This window comes from Aspergillus sydowii (genome assembly GCF_001890705.1).
Source record: "Aspergillus sydowii CBS 593.65 unplaced genomic scaffold ASPSYscaffold_7, whole genome shotgun sequence".
Lineage (NCBI taxonomy): Eukaryota > Fungi > Ascomycota > Eurotiomycetes > Eurotiales > Aspergillaceae > Aspergillus > Aspergillus sydowii.
Window position 1 is genome coordinate 1,058,551 of NW_024467865.1, and position 24,702 is coordinate 1,083,252.

At 50.4% G+C, this 24,702-nt stretch overlaps 12 protein-coding genes across 12 annotated transcripts in view; 7 read left to right on the plus strand and 5 right to left on the minus strand.

Moving 5' to 3' along the window:
- ASPSYDRAFT_46903 (putative nucleotide-sugar transporter) overlaps positions 1-673 on the plus strand; it is a 2,134-nt gene extending 1,461 nt beyond the window's left edge. Inside the window, exon 4 of the mRNA XM_040847335.1 lies at positions 44-673. Coding sequence (XP_040701512.1) covers positions 44-314 — 271 coding nt within the window. The 3' untranslated portion in view covers positions 315-673. The remainder of the gene's footprint in view (positions 1-43) is intronic.
- Positions 674-1,007: 334 nt separating this feature from the next.
- On the minus strand, positions 1,008-2,910 carry ASPSYDRAFT_154413 (putative sterol o-acyltransferase (APE2); the record flags this gene model as incomplete). The annotated part of the gene is made up of 6 exons (XM_040842370.1): positions 1,008-1,034; positions 1,096-1,137; positions 1,188-1,443; positions 1,514-2,218; positions 2,271-2,711; positions 2,789-2,910. 6 exons carry the CDS (start codon positions 2,908-2,910, stop codon positions 1,008-1,010), a joined length of 1,593 nt encoding a protein of 530 aa, XP_040701513.1.
- A 918-nt stretch (positions 2,911-3,828) lies between these two features.
- Positions 3,829-6,627, plus strand: ASPSYDRAFT_59170 (AP-1 complex subunit gamma; the record flags this gene model as incomplete). Its single annotated transcript, XM_040849651.1, has 5 exons — positions 3,829-3,838; positions 3,937-4,060; positions 4,128-4,316; positions 4,376-6,479; positions 6,532-6,627. The coding sequence occupies 5 exons, from the start codon at positions 3,829-3,831 to the stop codon at positions 6,625-6,627; spliced, it is 2,523 nt and encodes an 840-aa protein (XP_040701514.1).
- Positions 6,628-6,813: 186 nt separating this feature from the next.
- ASPSYDRAFT_1073496 (uncharacterized protein) lies at positions 6,814-7,637 on the minus strand. The gene has a single exon (XM_040839879.1). The coding sequence runs from the start codon at positions 7,484-7,486 to the stop codon at positions 7,007-7,009; it is 480 nt and encodes a 159-aa protein (XP_040701515.1). The 5' UTR covers positions 7,487-7,637; the 3' UTR covers positions 6,814-7,006.
- A 152-nt stretch (positions 7,638-7,789) lies between these two features.
- Positions 7,790-9,343, minus strand: ASPSYDRAFT_59171 (uncharacterized protein; the record flags this gene model as incomplete). The annotated part of the gene is made up of 2 exons (XM_040849652.1): positions 7,790-7,858; positions 7,892-9,343. The coding sequence occupies 2 exons, from the start codon at positions 9,341-9,343 to the stop codon at positions 7,790-7,792; spliced, it is 1,521 nt and encodes a 506-aa protein (XP_040701516.1).
- A 1,288-nt stretch (positions 9,344-10,631) lies between these two features.
- ASPSYDRAFT_1073493 (uncharacterized protein) lies at positions 10,632-11,912 on the plus strand. Its single transcript, XM_040839878.1, has one exon. It carries the CDS (start codon positions 10,868-10,870, stop codon positions 11,636-11,638), a length of 771 nt encoding a protein of 256 aa, XP_040701517.1. The 5' UTR covers positions 10,632-10,867; the 3' UTR covers positions 11,639-11,912.
- Positions 11,913-14,378: 2,466 nt separating this feature from the next.
- ASPSYDRAFT_90995 (metallophosphatase domain-containing protein) lies at positions 14,379-15,579 on the minus strand (the record flags this gene model as incomplete). Its single annotated transcript, XM_040852421.1, has 2 exons — positions 14,379-15,253; positions 15,384-15,579. The coding sequence occupies 2 exons, from the start codon at positions 15,577-15,579 to the stop codon at positions 14,379-14,381; spliced, it is 1,071 nt and encodes a 356-aa protein (XP_040701518.1).
- On the minus strand, positions 15,466-17,897 carry ASPSYDRAFT_1180204 (uncharacterized protein; the record flags this gene model as incomplete). Its single annotated transcript, XM_040840356.1, has 5 exons — positions 15,466-16,110; positions 16,170-16,882; positions 16,935-17,604; positions 17,661-17,764; positions 17,826-17,897. The coding sequence occupies 5 exons, from the start codon at positions 17,895-17,897 to the stop codon at positions 15,867-15,869; spliced, it is 1,803 nt and encodes a 600-aa protein (XP_040701519.1). The 3' UTR covers positions 15,466-15,866.
- Positions 17,898-17,968: 71 nt separating this feature from the next.
- ASPSYDRAFT_1075745 (uncharacterized protein) lies at positions 17,969-18,328 on the plus strand. Its single transcript, XM_040839883.1, has one exon. It carries the CDS (start codon positions 18,009-18,011, stop codon positions 18,228-18,230), a length of 222 nt encoding a protein of 73 aa, XP_040701520.1. The 5' UTR covers positions 17,969-18,008; the 3' UTR covers positions 18,231-18,328.
- On the plus strand, positions 18,091-19,770 carry ASPSYDRAFT_46911 (intradiol ring-cleavage dioxygenase). The gene has a single exon (XM_040847337.1). The coding sequence runs from the start codon at positions 18,427-18,429 to the stop codon at positions 19,519-19,521; it is 1,095 nt and encodes a 364-aa protein (XP_040701521.1). The 5' UTR covers positions 18,091-18,426; the 3' UTR covers positions 19,522-19,770.
- A 451-nt stretch (positions 19,771-20,221) lies between these two features.
- On the plus strand, positions 20,222-22,064 carry ASPSYDRAFT_59174 (putative serine palmitoyltransferase 1; the record flags this gene model as incomplete). The annotated part of the gene is made up of 3 exons (XM_040849653.1): positions 20,222-20,291; positions 20,406-21,164; positions 21,193-22,064. 3 exons carry the CDS (start codon positions 20,222-20,224, stop codon positions 22,062-22,064), a joined length of 1,701 nt encoding a protein of 566 aa, XP_040701522.1.
- A 308-nt stretch (positions 22,065-22,372) lies between these two features.
- Positions 22,373-23,594, plus strand: ASPSYDRAFT_46914 (60S ribosomal protein uL13). The gene is made up of 4 exons (XM_040847338.1): positions 22,373-22,557; positions 22,666-22,801; positions 23,002-23,314; positions 23,385-23,594. Exons 1-4 carry the CDS (start codon positions 22,537-22,539, stop codon positions 23,521-23,523), a joined length of 609 nt encoding a protein of 202 aa, XP_040701523.1. The 5' UTR covers positions 22,373-22,536; the 3' UTR covers positions 23,524-23,594.
- Positions 23,595-24,702: the final 1,108 nt, after the last annotated feature.

Sequence of the window (24,702 nt, forward strand, 5' to 3'; positions counted from 1 at the left end):
CTGTAACCCTACCTGTTCATTGCTAACTTAACCTTCCTGGCAGTGGTTTCAACTTCTTCGGACTCTCCGTGACCCGCACCGTTTCTGCTACCTCCCGCAGCACGATCGATACCTGCCGAACCCTTTTTATTTGGCTCGTATCCCTAGGACTAGGCTGGGAGACTTTCAAATGGCTGCAGGTCGCTGGATTCGCCCTGCTCGTCTATGGAACATTTCTATTCAACGATATTGTCCGCCCCCCACTCAAGGCCTGTCTGCCTAGAGACGCAAGAGAGAGGGTCCTCTTGCCTGAGGAACCCATTGAGCACAACTAAGATTTGTATACTGATTTCTCTTTTTGTGTTCTTTCGGCTTTGCTCTTTTGATCACTAGTTAGGAATGTTATGCATAGTTTGGGTTCGGGGTTGATCTTGGCCTCATTGTTTCACTGCTTTACGTACTACATACACAGTCTGGCGTTTTGGATATGAGTTTGGTCAAGTTTGACGGGTTTGTTATGGTTTTGCTGTTCTTTTTTCCCCATTTATATCCAGGTTCATGATGTTGGTTATCCTCGCAAGACTAGTTATACACGCGCAAGGTCATTCTATATTTCCTAAACGAAGTCTTTATATACCGGTCCAAGGCATATAGATATCATCTATATCTGGTAAAACAGCGTACTCTACCGCTCATCGCCTTTTACTTAGACAGTATTTGGAAAGCAGAGAGAGCACTTAAATGGAAAGGATGGTCGCAAGTCAGATTCCAATTCATGGAAATCACACCCATAGTAAACACGCAATCAAACAGTCGTACACTCTAATAATACAGGCATAATGATAACAAAAACCAGTCCAATAAGAACGATGCAGGCCGGGTATATAGCTAGTAGGGGAAGTTCGAGTTCAAACAAGCGCATGGAGGTGAATAATCTTCGTGGTGGTTTAGGGAAAAGACGCCCCGCTGCTGGGTTGAGCTGATTAAATTCGATATATAAGTGGAACGGCTTGAGAAGGTAGTTCGATCTAGACGAGTACGTATAATGTACACATCTAATAAAAGACAAGTGTTAGCGGGCATGATCGAGGAACAGAAGAAACGGGTTTGACTTACCAGTGAAAGGCCAAAGATCATCGAAAGCCAAAAGAAGACATTCTGAGATGGTTAGCGGGGACCCAATGGCCAGCTATTGTAGAGTCACTTACATTGAGAGTCGTCTTGTGACGAAAGTACTTGGACTTCTGGATCGCGATGATTGGAAGCTGGAGCATCATGGCAAGGAACCCGTACCCGCGCAACTTCTTGGTGATGCAGCTCATTACGAGTTCGTGGAAGATGGAGCTGACGAGAAAAGTGATGAACATGGCGACGGGCTGAGAGAAATGGGATAGCGAGGAGTAGTAAACGTGGCGACGGAGGAAGTGGTGGACGGGGATGTTCCACTCGCGAGAGAATTCGAGCCTGCATTTTTTTTCATGTCGGTAAGTAGTGCGGATAAGTTGGTAGCTGGAATCGGACTGACGGTACTCACCAATCGCAGGAATTCCACCAGTCAGAGTAGAAGTGACGGTCGGCGAAATAAGTTATCTCAGCAAATGCACCCAAGAGGTACTCGAAGATGACGAGAAACACGAGCAGGAAAGTAATCATGAACGGAAACAGGAGCATACTGATTGCTTCCGACATCACGAGGGCCATATCTGCGAAGTTATTTGAAGAATGCAGACGGGCGCCGGCCTCCGCGAGAACTGGCAATATAAACTCTTCGCTTACAAGTGTCAGAAGGAAAATACACCCAAACACGGCAAGAGTCTTCAGCCCGACCTCCATCCACGACCTCTCTTTGCTCCGAGGATATTCTAGCTCATAGCATAGAGTAGGGCAGAATAGGAAATCGATGTAGTTGTAGAGCGTTAAGTTTTGCGGATATGTGACATTTCCCATCGGCGATGTCAACTCAGTAGCTAGGCCGTCGCGCAATTCCACAACTGAATTTGACCGCTTATGCGTACTGGCACGGCGCACTGGCTGCTGGGGCGACGAAAGCTCGGGATACCGACGAACGGCTGCATCCATTGGCTGCGAGCCAGGGTTGTCGAGGGACGAAAGTTGGCGCTCGGCCGCGCTAAGGTGTCCGTTGTAGAAGGCATAAGAGTGGATCTTCATGAGAATAGTGAGGGTGTGCAGAGTGAAGAAGACCTGCGCAGTCCACGTCCAGCGCAGCATAAATGGCCACCTATCAATTCGTTAGAGCAAGCGAGACGAACCTAAGACCGTAATTAACTCACTCGATCCATACCGCAAGCCAAACTGCTTCGAAGATACTCTGTAGAACAATACCGCCTCTTTCCCAGCGAAAGAGGCCGTTGGTCCTAGACAAATGATGGAGTGGGATAACCATTCCACTGGTGCATACCATCGCAATATCGCTAAAGCCCATGGACCATACATTCTCTGTCAATAAACTCCATACCCTCACTCGCAGAGGGTAACCGGTATCCTTGATGTTGCGCAGCACGGTTGTTACCACCATGATGAACAAACCAATCCAGAAGAGCGTGAAGAAGCCTCGGAAGTTATGATAGTCGCTTCGCGGGTCGAAGTGCGATACGCGGGGGACATAATTGATAGTATAGAAGAGCCGATTGCGAGCCCTGGCTTGTTTCCTAGCCGTCGATATGGAACGTGCTGACGGGGGTGCATCTTCAGGGACGGGGGTTGAGCGGCCACTGCAAACACAGATGTTAATTCATGGGGTTTCTCAGGCGCTTGGTGGGCAATGTTGCAGCCAGAGGTATATACCTACCTCGATTCGGTGTCTGCCCTGTCCAATTGCGATGAGAGCAACTCGTCGACTTTCTTTGTTTCAGGAACCGCACGTGGCCGCAGCGCTGCAGACCCGTTCTGGTGAGAGACGGCAGAGGACATCCTAGCAGGCGTTGAAGGATAATGGGGAAGGAGTATAAGTGCGAATAAGAATACGCGTCACATGGGTCCGGCGAATTCTGTGCAGAACAGGCAGCTCAGTAAGCTTATTTATAAATACCAGTGGACTCGGGCAGTGACGGAGTGACGGAGTGACGGCAGGGCTGGTAGACGCAATATTTAAGTGGGCCCCCAGCATATCCGCATGGCATACCATACATCATATCATCGCCGGGACTGCCCTCCGACTGAAGGACTCAGTAATACAGTTGAGCGGGATCACCAGGAACCAGGATCGCTCTGTTGTATAGAAATACGACCGACGAACTTTAACAGCGGAGACCCGAATGCAGCGCCCAGCTTCCAGCCTGCAGAAAGCCAGCACAAATCTGGAGGGAAAGGCTCTCCGAGGCCGCTGGTCCAGCTGCGCCTTGCACATGTGGTGCATTAATATTATTTCCACGGCCGTCCATTTTAATCACTATTTTCGATATTCTTTTACGAGACGCCCAATCATGAGCAACCGGTAATCATTACGTAGGGCAACTGACACGGCGCAGCTGACACGCTTTGTGGTGCCTTGCTGCCTTGCATACCAGGCTTGTAGTCCTGATTACAGCCTTGATTTTCAGGTTGGAATGGTCCTGTCATTATCAGATGACTCCACGTGATGTAGACCAGGGTCAAGCCACTAGGCCCAGACGGGAAGGCGGGCGCCAAGAGCTGGACAGCCAGATCGCAATCGCAGCCACGGCCGGGCTCGCCTGTGCTCCGTATACCCATTGCTTCAACTTTCGTTCTGTCTCGGGATTGCGTAGACTGGTTTCTTCGCTTCCCTCTTACTTTCCCTACCCGCCTCGCCCTCCACCCCGCTGTTCCCCTTTCCCTTCGACCTCCCCGTGAGGGATCCTTGTGGCCGCCATGGCATCCCGTGAGTTTCTGCCCATTGTTCAATCCCCCACACTCCTATTCCCTGTCCTGAGCTGCAGTTCGGTTTCGCTCACATCAAACCCCCGGGTGCCATTTTAGTCAAGCAATTCATCCGTAATGTTCGATCGGCCAAGACAATTGCAGATGAGCGGGCTGTTATCCAAAAAGAAAGTGCCGCCATCCGCGCGTCGTTCAGAGAAGAGAGCCACGATTCAGGCATCCGGTTAGCATTACCCACGACTACGTTATATATACTCTCCGTCGAACCAATATCTCATATAATTGAGCAGGAGAAACAATGTAGCCAAGCTGCTCTATCTATTCACTCTCGGCGAGCGTACACATTTTGGTCAAATCGAATGTTTGAAATTATTAGCTTCTCATCGGTTTGCCGATAAGCGGTTGGGCTATCTAGGCACGATGTTGCTGCTAGACGAAAACCAAGAAGTGTTGACACTGGTGACGAACTCGCTCAAGAAGTGAGCACCCCGCAAATTTTCTATATCCATCTTCATATCCTAACGTCGTCTTCTTCCAGTGACCTCAATCACTCTAACCAATATATCGTTGGCCTTTCCCTTTGCACTCTCGGCAATATCGCGTCCGTAGAGATGGCTCGAGACTTGTTTGCCGAAGTCGAATCCCTCCTTTCCACCGCCAATCCTTATATTCGGAGAAAAGCAGCATTGTGTGCGATGCGCATTTGTCGCAAGGTCCCCGACTTGCAGGAGCACTTTCTAGAAAAGGCGAAGAATCTGCTGTCGGATAGGAACCACGGTGTGCTTCTATGCGGTCTCACTTTCGTAATCGATATGTGTGAAGCGGAGGAGGCCGAGGAAGGTCAAGAGGGAGTAATTGAGATGTTCCGACCCCTTGCTCCCGGTCTTGTACGCGCTCTGAAAGGACTCACCACTTCCGGCTACGCTCCCGAGCATGATGTCTCTGGTATAACCGACCCATTCGTGCAAGTGAAGATTCTGCGTCTTCTCAGAGCCTTGGCTCATGGTGATACCGCTACGAGTGAGTTGATCAACGATATCCTGGCCCAAGTGGCGACCAACACCGACTCCTCAAAGAATGTGGGGAACTCAATTCTATACGAGGCGGTCTTGACTATCCTCGACATCGAAGCAGACTCGGGTTTGAGAGTGCTAGGTGTCAACATTCTTGGAAAATTCCTTACGAACAAAGACAACAACATTCGCTACGTCGCCCTGAACACACTTAACAAGGTTGTTGCAATTGAACCGAACGCTGTACAGAGGCATCGTAACACTATTCTGGAGTGTCTCCGTGATCCAGACATCAGCATTAGGAGACGAGCTCTCGATCTAAGCTTTATGCTGATCAACGAAAGCAATGTCCGGGTCCTCGTGCGGGAGCTGCTCGCCTTCTTGGAAGTTGCTGATAACGAATTTAAGCCTGCGATGACGACTCAGATCGGCATTGCTGCGGACCGATATGCCCCCAACAAGCGCTGGCACGCCGATACGATACTGCGAGTGCTTAAGCTGGCTGGTGCCTACGTTAAGGAGCAAATCTTGTCGTCCTTCGTGCGCCTCATTGCGACCACGCCAGAATTGCAGACCTACTCAGTGCAAAAACTATACCTGTCATTGAAGGAAGATATTTCACAAGAAGGTCTTACCCTCGCTGCCACCTGGCTTATTGGTGAATATGGCGATAACCTACTTCGCGGCGGCCAATATGAAGAAGAAGAACTCGTTAAGGAGATTAAGGAAAGCGACATTGTTGACCTGTTCGATAACATCCTCAACAGCACATACGCAACTCAGACTGTGATCGAATACATCACCACAGCCTCCATGAAGCTTACTGTGCGTATGTCTGATGCGGCACAGATTGAACGCCTCCGACGCTCATTGAGCGGCCGCACTGCAGATTTGAGCGTCGAAATCCAACAGCGCGCTGTTGAATACGAGAACCTGTTTGGTTATGACCAGATCCGCCGGGGTGTCTTGGAACGAATGCCTCCGCCTGAAATCCGTGAAGAAACACGAGTCTTGGGTCCAGCGACCAAAAAGCGACAGAGCAAGCTGCTCAAAGACAAGTCGAGAAAACCCGCAAAGCCGGCCGAGCAGGACATGCTTCTCGACCTCATGGGTGGCTCCGATGTTCCCGTAACCAGCCCTACCACCAACGGATCTCAGAATACTGCCGACTTACTTGCGGACATCCTGGGAGGAGATTCGGGTCTTTCGTCTCCTGCTCCTCAACCCGCTCAGCAACAGCCTGTTTCGAACACGGCTGCTATAATGGATTTGTTTGGCTCAAATGGAGGCACGCCGTCTCCTCAACCGACTGCTCCGGCCTCGGCGTCGCTCGATCTCCTCGGAGGCGCTGGCGCTCCGGTCTCAACTCCCTCCCCTTCGGCACCCGCTGCCTATACGGTATTCAACAAGAACGATTTAGTGCTTTCTCTGCAGGTCCAGCGAGGCAACAACACAGCCCAGATCCAAGCTCGGTTCCGAAACGAATCAAGCTTCAACCAGTTCAGCAGCGTTGGTCTCCAGGCTGCTGTGCCCAAAAGCCAGCGCCTTCAACTCAGCGCGATCAACAAAGCTGAACTTGATTCGGGAGACGAAGGTGTTCAAATGCTGAAAGTAACAGCCGTCAACGGGGTAAGTTTACATCCTCATTTTAATTTAACCGCCCTTACTAACGACTCTACAGGCCCTCCCACCCAAGCTTCGCCTTCGTCTCCGCGTGACTTATGCAAAGGACGGGTCCGAACCCACAACCGACCAAGTCGACTGGTCTGAATCGTAAATAACGACCTTCATAACCTACCTCTTCGTACATGCCATGTTCTAGAAAGTGCCAAAAAGGATTCTGTCTGCTTAGGTGGCCGCGATCTGATCTACGTATCCGTCCCAGGTCTTCCTACCGCATAGTCTTTATAATACCATACCTCATCATCATATCTACCTTATCTGCGGAGCTAAAATGAATGGCGAAGATCATAGAAAATCGCAGTTGCAATTCTGGGTGCTTTCAATCGTAGTTGCGTTTCTATGCTCACGCTGACGAGTGCCTAGGCGAAGCCCAGAAACCTAACTTGGCCTTATCCAGTGGATCTTCCCAATTAAATGGTTCAGTAGTTATCTGGCAAGGTCAAGGGCGCAAGCGAGTCTGTCAACAAAGGGTTTCAAAAGGTAGTTCTGCCCAATATATATTTAGGCAGACCGCTACTATGAGTGAACCAGTCGGGATAGTTACATGACAAATAACTTCCGAAACTTGATACAACTCTACTCCGGTATAGCATATATAATATCAGATGATAGAAAACAAGGTATGATGATAATATCTGTATTTCAAGTACATAATATGATATCAATGCAATAGATAGGCGTGGTTCATAAATTCTGGAGAAGCCATTTCGAAGCCAAGTCTCGTTGGCGAGGTCGTTAGTCGTTAATAAATGTAGATGCCATGTAGATAATACTCCGTCCGGGTCCTGATTGATCCCCAAGGCACCGATGGCCAGTCGCCCCTGCCAACCCCATAAACGCACTGAATAAACAAAAACCATGAAACACACGCAGGAAAGAAAGAAGAAAGAAAAGAAAGAAAGAAAACGAAAATTCCTGTACGTATCCGAGTTAAGCGCCGACGTGTAAACCATGGTGACTGACTGATGCAATAGTGAAAATGGAAATAGGATAAAAACAAGACAGTACTGATGATAGATCTCTATAGGTGTTCGAGACGGATGATTCAGATGTAGTCTGAATTGCTCGACTGAGTATCTAGATGAACTGTTTCTCCAACCTGAGGAGTGATGCAACCCAAATAATGCGATATCGTAGAATCATGAGATGAAAAAATGTGGAGGATCAAAAGCAGACAGGGTATGAGTCCGCGTTTGATCTCTCATGCAACCGTAGATGACAAATTTGACAAAAAAAAACAAAAACAAAAACAAAACCTAGTATGCGGATTGGCGTCTACCAACCGGCGGAGCATATTTATCGTGGTACGACTGAGAATGCGCAGCCTGAGGGCGGATGTAATGGATATCCGGCTGGACTTCGCGCGCGTGCCTAAACTCCTTCTCCATCTGCCGCGGATCCTTCTCGACTTCCCGATAGAGAGGTCGACGAGTGGATGTGGACGCCTCTGGAGGGTAAGCATAGGTGGTGCTCCGCACAGGCTTTTGTCGCTCCGGACGAGGAGGCGAGTACGTTCTTGAGTGTCTCAAGGGTGGCGGTGTGCCGGTACTGGGCTCTACAATAACCGGCTCAGGCCTGTTTTTGTAGCGAGGCTTGGGTGAAGCATCCACAGTCTCCGGAGTTGGACTTGAGCTCGCGTAGCCCGAGTCAGACTTTTCGCCTCTCAGTCTTGTGTACATGTGAACCGGCTCCGACCGACGAGTACTTTCACGATTGGACCGAGATTGAGGACGAGCTGAAGACTTGGAGGTCTGCGACGTTCGGGGAGATGAGGAGCCCATTGGGCCAGGGAACGTCGCCGCCGTCGGCATTGAAGGCACACGGGGTTCAAGATGCTCGAACGAACTGTGGTGGGAGGTGGGAGGTCGTGATTCCCGGGTAGAGCGCTTCGATCGACTCGAGTGTTCTGGTTCTGGCGAATCGTAACGGAGGGGTGAACGAGAAGAACGGTGGCGTCGGTCGGTTTCAGCGATAGTTTCCTTCGAGCGTCGGATGTAATCCCTTGCACTAGAATACTGCATATCGTGCTTGTCATGCCTGTAGTCGTCGGAATAATCGTCATCATCGTAGTGGGCCTTTGACCGGCGACTTGACTCGGTCGGTCTGGGCTTAGAATCGCGATGGCGCTTGTGATCCGATGGCCGCTTGACAGGTATGTAGTACAACACCTCAGACCTACCTGAGTCGGAGTCGGAGTAGTCTGATTCAACAAAACCGTATTTGTCGTGAGTTTGGCGCCTCCGTTCCTTGGTTCGGTATTTGTCCCGATCCGCTCGGGTTGCTTTGGCGGACTCGCGAGCTTCCTTTGCGGCTTCCTTTGCAGCACGAGCAGTACTCGATGCATGTGCCTTTGCCCTCCGTTTCTCCTCGGTAGCTCTCGACCGCGGGCGAGACCCGTACTCTTCGTATTTACGCGACGAGGGCCGTGGCGATTCGGCAAATCGAGCTTCGTCCTCAAATACAACTTCAGGATCGGCTGGGACTCTCTCTTCGTAATAACGACCGTCGCGGTACTCGCGAGTATTCGACCGGGAGTATGAACCACCCCTCGACATCATCTCTCGCTTCAATTCTGCCAATTTAACCTTGTTGTCATACTTGGCCCTGCTCGTTTCGTCGGAAAGGCATTCGTAGGCTTGTTGTACTTTCTGGAACTGGTCTTGGGCCTGGCTGCGTTGCGACTCGTCCTTGATCTTGTCGGGATGGCATTTCAGTACGAGCTTCCGGTGTGAAGATTTGATCTCGGTCAAAGTCGCATCTTTCGCAACGCCGAGGGCCTCGTACGGGTCGAAATCCGGTAACACTGTCATGGTGTTGTTTAAGGCTTGTCGGCGATAGACAAACCGGTCTGTATACCATCAAAACCTGGAGAGGATTGGATAGTAGAAAGGGTTTGAAGAGGTCGGAATGCTCGAGGCCAGGCAATGGAGGTATTAAACTGAGTCAAAAGGGCGGCGACAAACGCACGGATGCTAGATAGCGAGGTATGGAGATGGCGGGAGTGGCAACAATCAGACACTGGACATAGCAGACCTTTCCAGAAGGGGAAGTGGATGCTTTTGTAAGCAACTAAAATTGCGCGGAATAAAGACGAAGAGGGAATGAGAGCGGGATAAAGCGGGCATTAACAAGAGGTACTAATAAATGGATCACAATCGGAATGACAATGGCAGGCAAGTCGTCAATAGTGAGGGCCGAAGGCCCAAGAATAATAATAATGCCACGCAAGAACCTTACGGTTCCAAGTTTCCCCTGAAGGAAGACGAAAGGTACGCTGTCTGGAATGGTATGGCAGCGCAGAGAAAGTGGGGCGGCCGCCAATGACAGGCCGCAGCGGACTGCCCGAGTGTGGTTACTTTGGCAGGAACGGGTAAGGGCGGTAAGGAGGACGTAAGAATACGCTGCTGACCAGAGGGGCAAACCAGTCAGAGGAACCTGAACAACGCAACCAAGGCGGACTGCGCCACACTCTTGTGGAAATCGAAGTGCAGAACAGCCAAGTGGCCAAAGAAAGAACAAAAGTCAAGGAATGAAAGAAGCGAAGTGACGGCAAAAGATCGTCCGGTGTTGAGGCAGTGGTACCACGTCAGGAAGTAGAGAACCAAAGGCCCTCAGTGATGAATAAGGCTGCCGCAGACAATGCTGGATGATGCTGGATGATGCGACTGAGCAGGGAGTCTGCAAAGAGATGAATGAGGGAATTGGCCGCAGAGTTCTTGGGCTCTGCATTATTTCAGTTCAACTCATTATTGAATGATTCTCTTTGGTTCCAATCGTACCTGAAGGCGCAGAGGCGGCGGTGAAACCAACCGAATTGGGGGATTGAGGGGAGTCTGGAATGAGCGGTGACAGCGGTCAATCATCGAAGATTGACGGACAGCTGCTGCTCCGCAAGTTGAGAACTGGACGCAGTTCTAGGAGAAGTCGGGGATGGAAGATGAAAGAGGAAGTGAGAGGACCGGGACTGGGACTGGAGAGGATGGGAGGGAGCAGCTGGTGGATGTGATACAAATATACGGTTGCCATCTCTACAATCAATAACTAGCAAGCAAAGCGGATCTGATCCATACTCTTCTTGGGAGAAGCCTCGTAGCGGAGACAAGTTAGACACCAAACTGGAGCTCCGCCATCGATCCATTCATCCATTCATCCTATTCCTCGGGCTCTTACTTGTCATCACGTTGGCAGCCCTGAACCTACAGCTTCCTTTCTGCCCAGGGTCATCCAGCTCTGGTGGCAGATGAGCAGCGGCCAGGCTGCCCCGGCGCCCGCGCTGGTTGGCCCGCCTCCCAGACATTATCTGTTGGACTTATTTTCTTTATTGAGTTTCGAAGATGCGCACGTTGAGCACCCCGGGTGTCATCCTCATCCTCTCAGAACCCCGCACTAAACTCCAAGCCGACAGCTTCACGGCCACTCTCCTTCGCTGTTGCTTTTGCCTGTTCAGGGTGCGAGGGGCGCTCTTTTCCATCCAATCACCCCGCCCAGACCAGCGACGCGTTTCTTCGTTCGTCCGCCTCACCGAAGATGATGCGGTTTGGCCTGCGTGGTCTCTGCAGCCTCGAATTGGCCCAGGCCCTCTGCTGCTGCCCCTCCCCCTCCTTCGCTATCGCCCAACCACGACCGCCGCTCTTAGCGCCGTGGAGGGGCCTTTTCTCTCACACCCCATCAATGATCACCCACCTGAGGTACGGTCGACTGGACTCGCCGGAGTCACAATTCACCACCTGGCCTGTTTCGTGAGTCCGATGCACGGAGTCCCACCACCGACTCCAAAGAGTGCGTCAACCCATGTTGTACCTGGCTCTTCTGCTGGGCCCATCCACGGGTTCCGCCATCTTCGATCCGATCCCGGCCTCGTGTGTGAGACTGTCCCATGGATTTGCCCGGGAGCTTCCGTACGTGGGACCACGGTGCCTGCTGACTGCTCATTTCTTTCCCTGAAACAATCTGCGCGAGACGCTGACAGCGGTCAGTTTGTTTGTCTCGACCCGTACCCTTTCGCAATCGCAGGGTTGGTGCAGAGCAGATCTGGGGCTAAACATCAGTCAACAAGCAGCCTGTTGCCGCAGCTCGAGCGCTGCGGTGCTGGCGAAATCTGTTGATCAACCGAGATTCGACAGAACCAGGTCTGTCGCTGACGTGCGTGGATCAAGAATGGGATGATTCCAACCAGCGCTGGGGGAGCTTGTACTTCGGCGGTTAACTTGTCACAAGGTGCCTTGAATCACATCGCGGGATAACCTCCGGACTATACGCGGACAAGTCCAGAATTAAGTCACTCCGTTGATCTATCGGCCTCTCCAGCCAACAGTAAATTCTCGTTTCCAAGCCAGAATAACATGATACGCGAAGGAGGGCTGGAGCACACGCATTTATCCTCTCAAATCATGGACTTAGGGCGCGGCGTAATACCGGGTTGGCAGATTATCTTGCCTGTCTCACGAGCCTTGGGCGAAAGCACTACTACTGCGTGAGCATGACAAGACTCCGCGTGGAACGAAATAGATCACTTCTCGAACACGCCATTAGCCCGAGTCATCTGCACGCGGTGCTGAAGAAAAGGTACGTACCGGCACCCTTGACCATCCTAGCCAACCGACACTGCCGCTCCCCCAGTCTCCATGCAATGCAGTGATTGTCCTGGCATGGAACTAGTACGGTACGATGTTGTGCTTCACTGTCTGAGCACACCACATCCAATAATAGCCCCATGATAGCCTGTTTCTGCGATTGTCAACCCTCCTTCCCCTCAAGCAATAAGAACAAGATCCCCCTACAGGTAAAGAATGAAAAAGTGAGAGTCTAGATGAGTCCGAGACATTACGCACCCCATGATCAAAGAGAGAGAATGCGAGGCTCTTTCCTCCTTTCTCGTCCATCCAAGTCTCCGAATCTTCCCTCACCATCTCGGCACCAAGACATATTCTTCACGGGCTAATCTTGAGTTTGACTAAATTTCCTCCCGCTGTATCATATGAAGCGTCCATCACCAACCTACCCTGGATGAACAGTTCGCCTCGCGATAGCCTGAGGTGATTCCCCTTCCCTTCACCCGTACCGAGATACCAAGAGGAAAGACAACTTGGCCCCGGGCCATGCATCATATGTCCCACGACCTTCAGGGTTATAAAAATAATAACAACATGCAAGCGTAGACGTTTCTCTGTCCGATCAACTCACCTTCGCGCCTCAACCTACATCAATACTCCGCTCAGGAGTTCGCAGCCATTATATGCAGGCGCACGCCTGGCAAGTCACCTAACAAGGCGATCAATGCAGCTCCTAAATTTTGGAGGGCCCTGAGTAACTTTATTGACCTACGTGCTGGACTCATTGGACGCCTCGTTGCTAGAGTGCATGCTATTGAAGCAGCGAGGAGGGATAGCCTTTAGCTGTCGTGAGCACGGGCGCATTTTCTGTCTGCGGCAGCTTGCTCTGCGGCACATAGGGTCAGTTCGAGTGACAAGGCTCAGACTGAAGTTGGGGGCGTGGACATGTTTTGGGGTACAATGAAACAACCCGCTCGAAGCGCGCACCTTGGCCGAAATCTATGCGTGGTTAGCGCGGCCGCCTGATTGGCCTAGTGTTCACACTTGTTCTTTGCAAGTATCTATATACAACTGTCCTCTGTAGTTAGCCGCAAAGAATGTCTTCAATATACACCTCCACCCATGAAAGCCGAGACATATCTTGCCTCTCGTCCCTGGGGCGCCGAGGCACGGTCTAAGTTCCCCCATCATTGTAGATCGTGTAACGGCTTGTTCATGCCGGGCGCTTTCTTATGCTGGGTCTCACCCGCCTAAATCCAAGAGTCTATCTATCTAAAGAAACAGAAAGACAGGCGGATGGCGGCTGTACCCATCCTCCCGAATACCCGGATATAGGTCCCAAGGCTATCAGCCTGACCCGTCTCAAACGTCACTCACAACAAGCACAGCAATATTGATGCGGGATATACTTACTCGAAGCAAGGTGAGACAATCCAAGGCCTCGGAAACCCCAAGTAGGCTACCATAAACTAGTATACTCTTATGACAACCAGTAACGCACGTCCATACGGTCTAAACAAGGTATATTTCGCGCCTAGAATTCTCCTCCGTTAGATGTAACCTATCCGAGAAAAGCATCTATTGTATCCATCTTACTTGCGTTCGAAGGTGCGTCGTAACGTCAAAGGTGAGAATCTATCTACGGACAGGCTTAGTCGACGTCTCGCGAGGCCACCCAGCCTTTCGGCGCCCCATCCCACTAATACACTCTTACGGTGTAGTAGTATGCGTATGCACTGCTCAGCCCTGCTGTCAGCACGACGCCGCGAGACGCTTTTGCAGCGCTTATTCTGGGGCTTTTTTTGTATCCGCAGACTCAGAGTACCCCGTATGGAGACAGAGTACGGAGAACGGCGCGGAGCTGCGAGCAGGGCTGGTTTTATTGATCTGCAAATGTTGAAAATATTGTACTATTATTATTGATTAATCTTATTATTACCACGTATTCTATTCTGGGGTCATTTGACATTGCACCTGTTCATGAAGTGTAGAGTGCACCACAGTACCTATGATGTCATTGCTCGTGTTCTTGCGGGTGCTCGGCAATCAAGTGTCATCATCCAACTGGTACAGATGATCACGTCGTCCGTGGTTCGAGGTCTCGGTAGATCACGATGCACGGTGTACACCCAAGCAGGTTTTCAGGGCCTACGTCAAAGTGCAGGCCAATGCGTGAGGGCCCTTTACCAGGTATGGGGAATAATCTGGGCGCAAACCATAGGTAGTTGGTCCATTGCATTCATTGAGTATCATATCGTCATTATGGCCATGTTAACTCGAGTAACTATGGTGATTATTCTGCCCAGACGGGCAGCTCAAGGTCAACAACTATAGGGCCAGGGTGGAACTTCCTGCCTCCCCGATGTGGCCAGTTAGATGCCATGACAGCAGCATTGACAACGCATGTTTCGCGTCTTTGCGCTTGGAGCCCCTCCGTGTCAGTATTTCGAGCTTCAAATCGTGTTTTCCCTGAATCTGGGAGTCCATGATCCTCTTTGGTGGTTTGCGGCGGAAGTAGAATGATGTCTTGGTGGAAGTCGAGCGACGAGAAAGAAGCTTTTTCCCCGAAGAGCCCATCATTATCAAGCCTCGGAGCTCGTTTACCTGTTAGATCAACGAGGCTTTGCTTTTTGCTTCCCTGAGGCGGAAGAGCGCCTTTCACCACCTGCTCCTCGACATTTTCACCCTCTTGTTCAGCCTCCTTGAATACAGAGGCCCAACGCACCCGCTCAAAGCCTCTTGACTCATGGATATGCCCACAAACAGCCAGACAGGGCCTAACCATCCGCAGCCTCCTCTTCAAGCCCAAACACCCCATCGACGCCCCAGATGCCCTATCGCAATGCAAGTGAGGCGGCATATGTGTGACAACAACATCAGAATCCAACGGAATCTGGTTCCAGAGGCTCTCAGCCTCGTCGGACCCGTATAGAAAGGCCCAGGGGCCCTCGCATTGCGAGTACGGCGAACCGAAGACCTTAAAGACGGTGTTTGGCCCATTGGGCCGGCGTAGCCGCACTAGTGCTGACTGGTGCTGGAGGAATACGATAGAGGGCGAGGCGTTGGTGACGATATCTATGCATTCGGATGGGGATTGGAGCTGCTTGTTGTGGATTTTCGGCCCGTAAAGTTTGTAGAATGGCGTGTCGAGAGTTATGTCGTGATTTCCTGTGTTTTGCTGCTTTAGTTTACCTATTGCTTCACTGGTAGGTAGTCAAGACAGTATAGCTTCCTGCTTAGCATTGATTGGGTGAAACCCTAACGATACTATGACTGGGGACGGGCACTTGATACTAACCGCAAATGACAATCTTGACTTCAAAGTCCGCAGCTGCGATCCAGTCCATGGTTTTGCGAAGCTCATATTTGCTTCCTTGATTTGTCAAATCCCCTGCGTGGATCAAGACGTCGCCTGCGGGGAGTCTGAAGCCAGCCTCAGATGGCGTGTAGCCGTGTGTATCGGAGACGCATACAAACCGTGTTTTGCGATGCATCGCTGTTGTTGTTGGTTTCTAATTTCTAAGCACTTTGCCTCGGGACCTGCCGGTAGATTAGACTAATATAGGTGGATTTCTCAGATGACTCATTCGGCTCTCGTTTTGCGGCTGAGAGTGTTACTATTGTGTAGTGGAGAAATGAGATTGAGTCAACATTAGGGATGATGACTACGTGAGCCTGTACCAGAGGATGGGCTATTCCAGAATGCTGCTGCTTTTAAAGGATGGTTATGTAATCATTCGAATTCTAGTTATCAGGGCCGTGGCTTTGATACTCGTTGAGGCTATCCACCACTGGCTTGTCGCAAAGATTGCTTTGCGAGGAAGATCAATTTCCGTGTGAAGCACGAGGTGAAGAAGAAGGGCGCAAAGCGGCGTGTAGCCCGAGATTCACGGTCAAGGTCGGAAAAGGTCTCCGCGGTATTCTCAAGAATCTCGAGGTCTCTGATGAAGGTGTGTGCCTTGGGAGAGGTGATGAGGTATCGGAAAAGTGATACGACGGCGGTCAATATAAACTGAGCATGGATCCTGTTGACACAAATGGGGTGGGTTAGTTCTCCGTTGGGGTGTGGAAGCCCGCCACGTACCAGTAAGTATGCCAGTTGAGGAATTGGCGTATTCGAGATATATACAACAGCATGGTTCGTGATTCTTGGTAGAAAAGCTCGGCACTAGAAGGTAGGAAGGACCAACTATGTGGAGAAGTTAGACTGTAGGCGTTGCTTGCTCCGTGAATTTTGCCCAAGCAGAAGTAGTACTCGAGGTGTAGGTTGACTCCCCGTAAGCTTAAATCATGGAATGTGTAATCTGGCGCGTCCCCTGTTGCAAAGACATCAGGCCAGCAGCTGGCAGGAAAGCTAGACTTTAGATCGTTTAATTCTTCATCCAATTCGCGAATATACTGAAGACGCCTGGCCTCGGGTTGCGCGCGGCCGTGGTCAGAATATAAGAGAGCATAGATCTTTGATTTAATCAGCGCGAGGCGAAGGTCCGATGTATATAGAAGAATCCGAGAGGATAGTGGGCGATGAAAAAAATGGTCATGCGACCAGGACGAAATGTAGTTGTCAGGCAGCCGTAAGTCACAGTCAATGTCGTTGATCAAGGGCGGGCGTCCAAAACGGATAGCCAGTTCCTTATCCAGACTATAACAATGCCAGAATATAGCGCGTAGATGCCCACCCTCTGCCTCTCGAATGACAGAATAACGGTTTCCCCCTAGACTGTAAAGAATACGGACGGCGACTGCTAGTAAGGAGTCAGCCGTTCTCGTGTGACCAATAGGCAGAAGATATGTGACCTGATGGTGAATAATAAGTTCCGTTCCAAGTTATAGTAGTGACAAAACTCACGATAATGGTAAATGTTTCGAGGGTCCTTAAATTAGCAGCCTCCATCAACAGTCGGGGCAACAGTGACAGTGCAGCCCGGAGGTAGCAATCAGGGTCGGTATCAGAGAAAGCAGGCTCAAGACGATGTAGTTCTGTTACCAAAGCTGTAAATGCAATTAAGCAAGCCAAATCGGCTATGTGAGCGCGTTGAGTTTTGTGGTCCAGGATATGCTGATTGAGCAATGTTTGTAACACTTCAACGTTGGCAATTGGGAAGACTGAATACAGCCCTGTTTTCACAAATTGGTGTATACAGGTTTGAACCAAAAGTTGTGAAGGCCACTTTTGCGATGTGGTCTTTCCTGGATCTCTAGAGTTCGGAATTCCAGAGGCATTCGGCAACCCCTGTAAAAACCTATCAACATCAAAGTCACATCCAGTTCGTTGATGAATAAGTGAGCAGAAGGAGTATCTCTCAGCTGAGCCAGCAGCTCCGACACCACACAAGGCAATATGCATTTGAAACATTGCCAGAGTAGTTCCAACATCATGGGGATCTTCTAAATATCCCGAAGACAGGCTGCCAAACGAGCTTGCAGACCCATCGCCATGACATGGTATCTGTAAATCTTTCTGGGCTATGATCAATTCTTCTAACTCCCGTATTCGCGATTTAGCTTCCGCAAGCCGCCTGAGGAAGTGTCATTAGTAACGGAAAGATCATGGTAGGGCTCCGTTTTCGCGTACTCCTTGGTGTTACTTCGTATTGGAGGCGACCTCCGTGTCACAGTGCAATGGTATCCAGACAGGCGGCAGTTTTCACACTCGGGCTTGCCGTTATCACAGCGAATCTGTCCATTATCCGAGGTAAGGAGTGTATCCTTGCAGCAGGCTGCCAAGCTACCTACGTACTTTCTTTTGTTGGCAGAGATCACAGGCCCGTCGCAGCCTGCCGCCGCGCCGAGTTGGTGACGGATCACTCATTCCAGGCCACTAGGCGCATAGGACCGTTGAAAGTGGAGCTGTTCAACGGAGATATGAAGAGAAGCTACTGAGACACATGGTCGAGATATAGGTGGAGATGAGTCAGCGGGAATGCTCTTGCTCCGGCACCACGTGAGCCCTTTACCCCATATAGGAATCCACATTGCAGATCACGAGACGATCGACATCCTTGTTTTTGACTCTGTTTTTTCCTCCATCAATGAGATTCATGCAATTCATCAGCATCCACATCTAATCTACTATTTGGTGTCCATCGGTTTCATTTCTCTTTACCTACTTCAGTGGAAATTGCTCTCCTGTTTCAAGTCCTAGACGATGGATGACGACGGCGATGACGAGTGGAGGACGTGGGAGTAAACTCGGGACCGATGAGAAAGTACACGAAGCAAGGTCCTTGTTTGCCAAGCGACTGAGGTATATAAAGGCTACCATAGTCCTGGTAGATTCGGGTCTTCAATCTGCTCATTAACCAGCAATCCTCCGAGCTCGTGGCTTTGATAATTGAGCAATGCATCTTCTTCAAATCTGCAAGTTGGCACTCATTGCCACTGCTGGATTTGCTTTTGCCCACCCCGGTGCCCATGAGCCCAGCTCTTTCACCGACTTGGGCAAGCGTAACTTCCTGCGCAGTGCCCGAAGCACTCTGGACCAGTGTGCGGACAAGCTCGAGGCGCGTGGAGTCAAGGCTCGTGCAGAAGCCCGCCGTGCAGCCTTGATTGAAAAGTACAGGAAACGAACCTTCGCCATTGAGCCTCGTGACACCGACAAGGTCCTGAACACTTCGCACCACTCTGACCTTCACGTTACTCCAAACACGCCCGCAGCAGATCTTTTCAACGCCGATACAGTCTGCATCCTCGCCCCGGAGGGAGAGATTGGGCCCTTCTGGGTAAAAGGCGAGCTTATCCGCTATGACATTAGCGATGGGGAGGAAGGTGTTCCAATCTATCTTGATGGGCAATTCATTGATATCAACACCTGCGAGCCAATCAACGACCTTTACTGGGATGTGTGGAACTGCAACTCGACTGGTGTCTATTCCGGCGTGCAAAGCGGCATGAACGGCGATAGTGACGATGACTCCAACCTTGACAAGACATTCCTTCGTGGCATCCAGAAGACCGATGCGGACGGGGTTGCGGGTTTCAAGTCCGTTTTCCCGGGCCACTATGGCGGCCGCACGACACATATCCATGTTGTTGCTCATCTTAACGCAACTGTTCTACCCAACAACACGCTTACTGGCGGCTACGTCCCCCATATTGGGCAACTATTCTTTGATCAGGATTTGATAGATGAAATAGAGGCGACCTCCCCTTACAACACAAACACTGTGGACATGACGGCGAATGCAGACGACCACGTTGTCATAGTCGAGACTGAAGACAGCGACTCTGATCCATTCTTCCAATACGCACTGCTCGGCGACTCCGTTGAAGATGGCGTTTTTGCTTGGGTCACCTTGGGAGTCGACGTGTCTGCCAATCATGATTCGTCCGTGTCCTACGCCGCCACCTTGACCTCCTCTGGAGGTGTCGTGAATGAGAATGCTGGAGGGGGTGGTGGTCCGATGCCCTCTGGCTCTGGCCCTCCACCTTCATGATACTGCGCAGTGTATTCAATCCACCTCGTGAAGAGCCACCAATCTTGTTGAGTATTTGGAAGTGAATTGGCTATGCCGCTGTGATATGATTTGGTAGTATATATCGGTTATACATTCTTTACAGAGTCGTCATTCAATCTAACCTCATTAACTCCGACCATTAGCATGAACTTCAGGATTGTATCTGTAGTTGTGACCCATAAAACCGAAAACTGTCCTTCTAATCGCAGGGACTTAACACCTTTGCAGATATTTAAGGCCAGGAGCGAATTATAAGCTGAGTATGTTGGCCTGTAGGCATAGAAAGACCAAATTCCTATTGCATTTTCTGTGGCCGAGCAATATTCCTATAAAGTATATCTACTTCGCAGTGTCGGGTACCAACCTAGAAGCCCAACTTTAGGGAATTGTGATTAATCCAAGAGTGGTTTTTGTTCATTTTTCAATACAGGAAAGAGCTAGGGCCAGCAAGCCTTGTCGGTGTCCGTATGCCCATTGCGCCTGCCTTTTCGGATAACGAGATGAAGTCGAGAAGGAGCAACGGCAACAAGCAGAGCCCTCATAGACTTCTCAGGACAGCTCTCGGATAGTTCAGAGCAACGTATAGTGGACGCAGAGTGTCTGCACATACCTGGCCAGGGTTTGCACCACTTTCTGGCACAAATACTTCACCATCGTCGCCGACACTCTAATCTTCACAATGGCCCCATGGAGGCGCAAAGAAAGATCTCGCCTCGACAAAGATCCCCAGATTTGCGCACAGATTGATGGTACATCGTGCCCGATTAAAAGCCATACGTCGGCTATTGTATCCTTTCGAGCTGTGACAAGATGCTTCAACGACACAACCGGGGCTGGCGGATCGACTCCCGACCAGTCCTCAGAGTCAGTCGAAAGTGTACCAAAACAACACGCAGAATTCGGACCATTAGGCGACCCGTCTCACCTATATACCAGTGTGGCTTCGGGGAGTAGGGTACCAAACCCGGTGGCCGACGATCCCCCATACTTCATTGTTTTGACAACCTATATCAGCTTCCTTTTTCTGATATTTCTTGGTCATATCCGGGACTTTTTTGCCAGATGGTTCCAACCGCATGCTCACCAGCATCTAAAGCTCCAGAATGGGTACGCTTCGTTATATGACGGTTTCGAGAGTTTCTATACCCGACGTATGAAACAGAGAATCAACGACTGCTTTGAACGACCTATATCCGGTGTTCCTGGCAGGAATATTGTTCTGCTCGATCGGACTACAAATGATAACGTTCATTTTCACTTGATCGGTACAATGACCAATACGCTAAATTTAAGCTCGTACAACTATCTTGGTTTTGCGCAGTCGGAAGGCCCCTGTGCCGATGCAGTGGAAGAAACTATCCGCAGAGATGGAATTAGCATGGCAGGACAATATCCAGGCTCCACGAAGCTGCTAGTCGAAGTGGAAGACCAGATCGCGCGGCTAGTCGGAAAAGAAGCAGCGATTGTTTTCTCAATTGGTTTTGCAACAAATTCTACAATATTCTCAACTTTTGTAGAAAATGGCTGTTTGATCTTATCGGACGAACTTAATCATGCCTCCATTCGATTTGGTGCCAGGCTTTCAGGGGCAGCTGTCGAGGTCTTTTCACACAGCAATATGCGTAATCTCGAGGCAAGCCATTTCTCAAGGCCAGCCGCGAACTCATCGGCCATGGAGAAAGATCATGGTGGCAGTAGAAGGGTTATTCTCAATGGAGGGGACAATGTGCAATCTTCCCCGAATTCTGGAGTTGAAGAAAAAATACAAATTTTATCTCTTCATTGACGAAGCACACTCGATTGGTGCGATCGGCAGTCAAGGACGCGGAGTCTGTGACTACTTCAAAATTGATCCTGCTGAGGTCGAAATTTTGATGGGAACATTCACCAAATCATTTGGGGCCAATGGTGGCTACGTTGCTGCAGACAAGGAAACCATCGATAAGTTACGCTGCACCAATGCTGGCCAAGTATACGGCGAAGCACCAGCACTCCCAATTCTCACGCAGGTTTCTTCGACACTTCGGCTGATCGCAGATGAAGATCCTCTCCGCCCAGGTGAGGGTTTAGAGCGAATGCAACGCTTGACATTCAACTCGCGGTACCTTCGGTTAGGCTTGAAAAGGCTTGGTTTCATCATATACGGCCACGATGACTCGCCAATCATACCGCTAATGCTGTACCATCCCGCCAAGATGGCGGCATTTTCGAGGGAGATGCTGCGGCGCAAGATCTCGGTGGTTGTTGTGACATATCCCGCTACCCCACTGGAGCTTTCTCGCGCACGACTCTGTGTGTCTGCAGCGCATACCAAGGACGACCTTGACAGCGTTCTAGACGCATGCGATGAGGTTGGAGAAGCACTACAGCTGAAGTTCTCTTCTGGGAAAGCCGGCGGGCTGAAAGAGCCTCAGCTGGATGGCGCAATATTAACGGGAAAGAAGATCACTGAGCCCCCACGCTGGACATTGGAGGAAGTTATTGATAGGGGAGTCCGGGATGCGAAACTCACTTTCTACTGAAGTAATAGGATAATAATGAATGTTACTTTCTGTATAGCTGCCCGGTGGGGTTATCGAGTTAGTGCAAGGCGCCTCACCATCGTACGTTGTACGGTTTCGAGTGACAGTTATAGTCCACCATTACCTATTGCATAGTGTGCACCGGAGGGCGATGCCTTGACGAATGAGAGAGTGAGCTGATTCGCCACTTGAAGGCTGGCACGCAAACTTGATCTTGCAATGGCTGGAACTTCACGTGATCAGGAGCGGGATTGGTGGTTAGGGCTAAGGCCCTCAGGCGATCTCCCGCACAAAAGTATCGCCGCCCTCGCTTAGCGACCGCCAACCTGCGAACCACATCCGACTCCGTTGTGTGCGTTGAACCTGCCCACAACGACAACAACCGCCGACAACATACATCCCCAGGGAGTATCCTAGAGCAGCGCTCTTCCTTTCGCTGGATATTTTCCTTTTGAACCGGTGACTGTGCAGGATGTCCTCTACCGATCCAGTGGTGCGTACCGCCGCCTCCCGATGACTCTACGGCCGTGATATCTTTGCAACAGGGCAAAAGACCCTTTTGAAGAATGCAGTCGCTGACTCGTGTTGGATGAATTTATAGGTCGTCATCGACGGCAAGGGACACCTCCTTGGTCGCCTGGCCAGCACTGTTGCAAAGCAGCTGCTTAACGGCCAGAAGATCGTCGTCGTGAGATGTGAAGCCCTCAACATCTCTGGCGAGTTCTTCCGTGCGAAGCGTACGTTTTCTCCGACCCTTTCGCATTTGTTTCAGAGTTTTTTGCGTTTGTTTTGGAACTTGGACGTGATGGCAAGGAACTGGAGAAAAGACGGAATTTTCGATATGAAATGGAATAGATGGGGAGAATATGCAAATGCTTGGATGCTCGCACATCAGGATTACAAACGGCTGACATGGGTTTTTTCTCCGCCACAATAGTCAAGTACCACGCCTACCTCCGCAAGATCACCCGTTTCAACCCTACTCGTGGTGGTCCCTTCCACTTCCGCGCTCCTTCCCGCATCTTATACAAGGCTGTCCGCGGCATGATTCCCCACAAGACCGCCCGCGGTACTGCTGCTATGGAGCGCCTGAAGGTCTTCGAGGGCGTCCCTCCCCCTTACGACAAGAAGAAGCGCGTCGTTGTTCCCCAGGCTCTGCGTGTTCTTCGTCTCCGCCCCGGCCGCAAGTACTGCACCGTCGGCAGACTCAGCCACGAGGTTGGCTGGAAGTACCAGGACGTTGTTGCCAGGTACGTATTATCACGTCTCCGGGATGTGTGGTGTCGTGTATTGAACAGTGACTAACTGATTTTTCTATAGACTTGAGGAGCGACGGAAGGTTAAGAGCAGTGCATACTACGAGCGCAAGAAGGCTGCCCGCCGCCAACTTGCCCACGCGCAGAAGTCGGCGAGCGTTAGCGAAAACACCAAGAGCCAGCTCGCTGAGTACGGATTCTAGATTATACCTGGTTGCGCGGCTGGTTGCTTGTGTCTTTGATGGGATGGGTTGAGATCGCGAACGGTTTTAGCTTTCAGCGAAGTTTGAAAGGGAGGCTGGTAGATGACCTTTTTTCTCGTTCCTGCCTTTTCATGGATCCCACAACATAACATGTTTGCGATGTACATGGGAGGCAGGAGAGACCGGTGTCGTCTTTAAAACAAAAGTACAATACAGGAGTCGCTTGGGATGAAAAGGTTGTTCAAAATAGCTAACCCATTATTTCGCACCGTGGCGGTTTAATCCAAGAAATTTTCAAGAGTTCATGACCTGCAATTCGCCTTCTATACGTTCAATCTACTATTTTATGAGTCCGATTCACATCCCTGCATAGGAGTTGATCCAAGTTGCCTTTGGAAAAGGCTGAGAATTCTCCCAGTTCCCAAACACCAAAACGAGCTAATCTCATATATCTATTCGTTTCTTATTTCATATCTCGTAGGTGATCACCCTCGGTATGGTATATGAAGTCTCGTATGAATTGCACCGTGCAATCAGCCGCAGCAATCAATTGACCTATCGTCGACCCGGGAATATAAATATTAGTAGCATGATCCTTTGTCGCTCTCGTCTGTCTGTAAGATCTCTTCACCGGTACAATGAGGTCATTCCCTGTGTTTAGCTCCCATCATCTTATACTATCGAGGAGCGGATCCGGTGACACCGGATCCGGTGATCTCAGTGTGCAGAAATAGTAGCACTGCCATTGGCTGTTCGGCCTATCGTGCAGATCAGCAGAATGGCCATTGAGGGTTAATGTTGTACCTAGGTAATGGGTTGGATCTGCAGAAGCGGACAGAAGGATAGCGGAAACACTGCGGAAAGAGAGCGGCAGTCGCAATCTACACAGAACTCGTATACAATCAAATTTAACTCCCCGTCTTCATTATACGAAATAATCAAAAAGGCAGACTGTTCAAATTTTGTAGTTTTTGATCGTAGATAGGAAGTCCTTAGTCTCCGGGGCGATGGCTGAAGCATCCCGGCGTCAATCGATAACCCGGGAGAGGGATCCGGTTCTCCGCAGAATTGGTTTGAATCTTCCCCGCACTCCACCGAGCCCGGTCCCGACTGGACTGGGGTCGTTTACGCTCGTCGGAGCTGACGACTCGGCACATTGCCCGCCATATTAATTGTTCT